The 6,000-nt window shown below is 44.4% G+C and overlaps 1 protein-coding gene across 2 annotated transcripts in view; it reads left to right on the plus strand.

Moving 5' to 3' along the window:
- znf385a (zinc finger protein 385A) overlaps positions 1-3,822 on the plus strand; it is a 55,177-nt gene extending 51,355 nt beyond the window's left edge. For both annotated transcript variants that reach the window (XM_041945662.1, XM_041945663.1), the window contains 2 exons: positions 23-115; positions 445-3,822. In XM_041945662.1, coding sequence (XP_041801596.1) covers positions 23-115; positions 445-693 — 342 coding nt within the window. In that variant the 3' untranslated portion in view covers positions 694-3,822. The remainder of the gene's footprint in view (positions 1-22; positions 116-444) is intronic.
- The last annotated feature ends 2,178 nt before the right edge of the window (positions 3,823-6,000 follow it).

Raw genomic sequence — 6,000 nt, forward strand, 5'->3', positions numbered from 1 at the left:
TACCTGCGTTCTTTCCTTTCAGCACATATCAAGTCGAAGGCACCGGGACGGCATGGCGGGCAAACCAAACCCCCTCCTCAGCCGGCACAAGAAGCACAGGGGAGCTGATCTGACGGTAACTTTTCGAGTTTCACTGTTGAATCCTGACTCCTCTCGTGGCACAGTCAGCAAACCTTAAGATCCAAAGATCAGATAGACAGCGATAATCGAGAACACGAGGTCTGCAAAGCCATATGTGGTTAGAGTGTGTTCATTTGATCCATACAAAAGCTCTGTTTCACTGTGTATTCCTCCTGAAGATATTAACTCAACTGAACTGAAACATCTGCATTATCAATGTCAATATATTTCCCCTCCATGTGTTGACCTTCTGGAACTAATCATTTTATCCCTCTCCTCCCTCTCTTGTCTTGTGTCTCTTTGTGCACTGCCTTCTGTTTGTAGTCTTCTTTGACCTTCTCCAAGGATCTCACCAAAGCTTTGGGTGCAGGGCTCTTGCCCAACCCCTTGGCTGTTGCTGCAGCAATGGCCGCTGCAGCGTCCTCGAACCCCCTGGCTCTCCGTGCAGCAGCTCCTGCGCCCCACCCGCACCATCACCTATTGCAAGGCCCGCCTCTCAGCCACGCCATCCTGAGACCCGCGCCCGGGCCCATCCGCACCACCCACGGGCCAATCCTCTTCTCCCCGTACTGACACATCACCCGCTGACTTCGGCCAGTCAGGAACAGCCACTCCAAAAGCACACTGTGAAGATACAAACATGATCAACAAACAGCAATTGAGAGGGGGGAAAAAAAATCCAACCATTTTAATTTCGAACTGTGAGAAAAGCAAGGGACAGAGCAGCGGAAAGGAGTAGAAGTATGTGTCTCTCTTTCTTCCCTTTACCTGAAACTCTCCCTTCATTTCAAAGACTTCTGAGTGATCCACAGATGGAATGAGCAGGGGAGAGATTTTCATTATGCATTGAACTCCCTTGTACATCTCTCACCTCCCCCGGTCCCTCTCCCTTGCACTGTGGCCCTGTCATGGCCGCCTCGATAGCTACAGAAGAAACACACGCAGACCTTTCTAGAAACATTAAAACCACATGTAGTGTTGCATAATTATTCCGGGCCAGGTTGGTTTTCTCCTGTCATCGCGGCTCGACGTGTTCTTCTCATCCTATGCACCTCAGAAACCAAGATGATAATGTTATGTCAGTAGGGTAGCTGCTTCCATCAGTCTTTGCTGTACGCGCCACATGTAGCTGTGGCGGCCTCCACAGTACTGTACATGTCCCCTTCTGCGCCGGAGGCCAGCAGCTCTTCAGTTTGTGACACTAGGTCCTCGCTAGAAACAACATGACTTCGGCTGACAGGCAGGTGGTAGCCGCATCTGAACATGACTGGTGGCTGGGGGGGGGGGGACTGCAGTCCGCTGTCATTTCCTGAGACAGTGAGGTGAGAGGAGGGCTGGCACGGGTCAGTGGATGGATTGACCCCAGGCAGCATGCAGACACACACAGGGCCAAGCGAATCTGTGTTTTAAAATAGACTGTACCAACAGAACTCGCTACAGGGTACATCTGCCAACCTCCATAACAGTCAGAGAAGGGGCCTCACTGAAGGGGAGAGAGGATGTGAGGAACAAGCAGAAGTCACACATTGGTACATACTGCACCGCTGTATTTGATGCCCATCTGCAGCTTAGATTAGGTTGATGGCGAGAATCTGCTCTATTACTTACAGTAATGAGAAATGCTGTACTGGAGAGAGCGCATGTATTGGTTGACACTTCCGTTGACATTAAACCATCAAAAAGAAGGTTATCAACATCCTCACATTTCCCTGGTCTTCATTCGCAGGCTGATTCACTGTGTGGGTGGGGAGGTATGACTTAAGGGTGACCCTGTGTACCGATGTCTTTATGTTGTTTCTGCATGCAGCCTCGCAATAAGTTCCTGCAGGGTCAGGCTTGCGCATCATTGGGTTGAACTCTTCCATTCCTGCCCTACCCTCCTCCTCCTCACTGCACAGCGGTTCATATGAGTCTATAGTGGAGGGCACGTAGACGCTGGCAACCATAATGATCAAAGGGAACAAATTATAGAGGGGAAGATGAAAGCCAAATACATTCTCGGAGAAATGATCTTGAGCTGGAGTGACAGCCGAGCTAGAAGCCCAGCGAGGCGGCCCAGAGCGGGAGCCGAGACATCCAGCTCAAGGCACCTATCAATACTTCCTGTCTTATGACTGAAAGCCATGAAACGCACCATGATTTGTTTTTCTTTTACAAAGACTGGTGAGCACTTTGTTTTGTTTGGTTTGGACTGTTGGTTTGCATTTATATCACATGTTAAAAAAAAGCAAAACGGAAAACACGATAAAAATATTTTTGTAGGTAGAAAATGTTAACAACTGCATCCATGTAGGGAAAAGAGGAAAGGGGTGGAGTAACTGGATGGTGGTGTTATATAATTGTTGACTCAGACAGACTGACATACAGGCAGACCGACTGATTCAGCGGGGAGCCACAAAAGCTAGAAAAGCAGCAGCAGCAGAACGATCTTGCTCGACGGCTTGAAGCTATCGCCCTTTTCTGAACGAGATGTACACTGTGCCCTTTCATTGAGAAGCAATGAGCTCTAATGTCTTACCTTTGTCTGAATATTGCAATGCAATGAGCAATTTTTATCAGAGTGACTTGTTATCATTGTGACATGTTGTGACATGTTGTCTGGAGTCATGTGTAAACTGGGAGCACGCCAGCTGACAGACTTTTCTGTTCTTCCACGTGGAGTACGAGCCCTCGAAGGGACTGAGAGGGGGACAGAGAGAGAGAGGTGTAACTGGGCTTAGGGACCGACCCTTCATATTAAAGGGCCTTTTTACTATGGTAATCTCTGCTTGGGGAACAGGGTTCGACGCCAGGTATCAAGGGATTAAAGCTAGATTTGTTCAACAGGCTTATTTTCAGTTGGACTTAACTGAGTTGCATTTTTTTTCTGTGTGTGACAAATGTGTTTAAGTGAAAATCCTGAGGAACGTTATCAATGCCATTACTTAAAGAAGAAGCTGGCTTGCCGTCAGCTTCCACCGTCGTGCTCTTTTCGTTGCTGATCGAAAACTTCTTCGCTGAGTTCATTTTGTGAGTGAGTTACTATTCCGGGATCCGTGCTCTCCTTCCTGTTGGTGTGTGTACCATATGTATTCGAGTGTGAGTTGGGACCTGCTCTCTCCCCACTTCCCACCAATCAGAGACAGAGGCAACCTGGCGCTATAAAGTGGCCTAACACAGTAATGGAGATAAAAACCTGCACGTGTTTGGTTTGGGGAAGATTGATCAGTCATCCTGGATGCTGTCAGAGACTTGATCGATGACTCAGCCAAATCAAAGTCCTGCAATATTGCCCCTGGTAGGTCAGCCAAGTAGCAGTACCACCACAGATATGTTCATATTGTCTTAGATATGTTCAAACTGTGGTAATTCCCACTGATTCATCCTCATTATTCATACCCATGGGAAATAAATGTTAGATTCCTATTTTCTGGGCAGGTATTTCATGTTAGCTGTGTTTAGGCTACTAGCCTTAGCCTTATTCTGCCCTCAGCCTCTCCCAGAGCAGTGAGAAAGACGGAGAGGCTACGGTGTAATTTTGTCTTGCCAATAAAGTTATTTTTGAATTTCATTGTCTGAGGGGACAAAGAGTTTGTATGGCGAATTGTAGCAATACCTGACTCATTCTGGCTACTCTTGTTTATTGCAATAAGAAAATTAAACAATAAATGTGTATGTGAGTAAAACATTATAAATGTAATTTAAATGAAAAAGAAACTTTATGGTAAATGCTATTGGTATCAAGAGAAACCATGGTGGGAAAAAAGTAAATGTCAATAAATCATTAAATGAGACAAATGTCTTCAGAGTTTTTATGAATCAATCACTGTTGGGTCCAACACATTCTATCAAATGTCATAACTCAGAAAGGGAAGCAGAAGAAAAATGATGCTTTATTGCTAATACGTGTACAGACAGGGTCTCTCAAAGAATCACAGTCCTAATATGTGCATGCCACAAATAGTGTGTGCACCCTAAAATAGATTTTCATCATGTTAGTTCACTTCAAACTGTGAAATACTGTTGAGGTGAGAATAGTTGCAGTGAGTCCAATGGCAGGGAAGGGGTGACTGACTCATAGATTATTTTCCTTAAACATGACATGCAGAAGAGTTTAAAATACTGTAAATTAAGGGTTTACAGCTATGAATCACAAAACACTTCTCCCTGTAAAATCGTCATCCCTACTCTCATAAATTAGGAGCTGTTCTATTATTAACTGTCCACGAGGAAACTCCAGGATTTGTCTCAGGGTGACATCATTGCTACCATCTGGTCTCTGGGCCTTTCAAACAAAGGAAAGACTTGTTCACGTTCGATCAAAAGGTACACAACTTAGCATTGCAACATCACGGCAGTGTGAATTCAGAAAATGATCTGGAGTCCAGACCTCTCCAACTGGGCACAGGATAAATCTGAGGGGCCACCAGATGATTAATAGGAAAGAAAAGAAGAACATTATTGTTCTGCTACTCAAATTGTCATTATTTTTCAAACGTTTCTCCAATTTCTTGTCAAAAACTGGAATGTTTTCCCTTTTCAGGCCTCTAAAAGTTATTTATGATGCTCCTTAAGGGGAAACGTGCCTAAAACGTTGGTAATTTCTGCCTTGACGCTAAACTCAGAAGTTGGAAATAATCACAATCGCTCCTAATGTAAATATTTCCCAGTAATTCAGAATAGCATATGTGCTTAGTGGCCTCTTTATTAGGCAAAGCTCACAACGTGCAGTTCTTAGGGAAGTTTTTGTTCAGAAATGTCTAAATTAAATCATATGTCTGTTTCTGTGGTCTCACTTAAAGGCCGTGTTGTGCTGGACTTCGTTATGTTGATTGTGTTCCTAATTTTTCCCTTTTACATACATGAGGAGGGCACCTCTCATTGTACTGTATGCAGTCCAATACAAAGCCCTCACCAATATTACCTCAATGCAACAGTGACAAAAAACCAGAATATTATAGGCATCATAAAGTAGACTTTATGGCTGAATGAAGAGGGCACTGAGCTTATCTGCTATCTATGATCTTTACTACATATCAAAAGCTTTTATTATGAATTTGAAAAACTGAGCATTTGCTCCACTTGAGCATGTGACCATGCCACGTGTGTTTTTGTAACCGGTCCAACAGAAACATGAGCATAAATGCTGCAACTTTTTTCAGTGAGTCATTCTCACCTCAGCTGCTACCACACGCTGCTGAACCTTCATTGTGAGCAACAGATGCAGCTAGTAGGAGTAGTGGCTGACTGGTGCTGCATTGTACTGTCTGATGAAGAGCTACCATTGTTCTGTCTGGTTGGCGTTGCTGATTTCCCATAATGGGCAGCCCTCATGTCGTTCCCCTGGGACTTTTTTCAAAGATACCAAAACAGAGTGACAGCTTGCCAAAGTTCCCCGCATCCTGCAACAATACACAACTCAGCCACTAGATGGTCCCACTGCCATGACTACCTGGCAAGCAGGTCCACTTGAAACGATGCAGTAAAGCTGCAAAGAGCTGTTTCATTTTGCATGACAAGCTCAGTAAAAGTGATTCACACATCGAGAACGTGTAACACTGCTGTGCTTTGGGTGCAATAATAAAGATGGGTGATCAAGGACATTCAACACTGATATTAACAATATGCATGAGCACCTATTATGCTGAATATATACAGTATGTGGAGCTACCTTTCCAGCTCTGTGAATATATAAATGAGCAATGCACAGCCATATGTCAGCGAAAAGGCCATGAGCTAAACTGAACAGATGATTGCTGTGTTATACCTTCTTTATGGCCACGCTCGTCAGAGACGTTGTAAAACTAAATGACTCATCGCTCTGTGCTCTTAAGGGAAAAAAAAAAATCAAATGTCACTACACTGAGATGGATCTTCAGATGGTTTGTTGTAATCTGAAGT

The sequence above is a fragment of the Chelmon rostratus genome, chromosome 10 (genome assembly GCF_017976325.1).
Source record: "Chelmon rostratus isolate fCheRos1 chromosome 10, fCheRos1.pri, whole genome shotgun sequence".
NCBI lineage: Eukaryota > Metazoa > Chordata > Actinopteri > Chaetodontiformes > Chaetodontidae > Chelmon > Chelmon rostratus.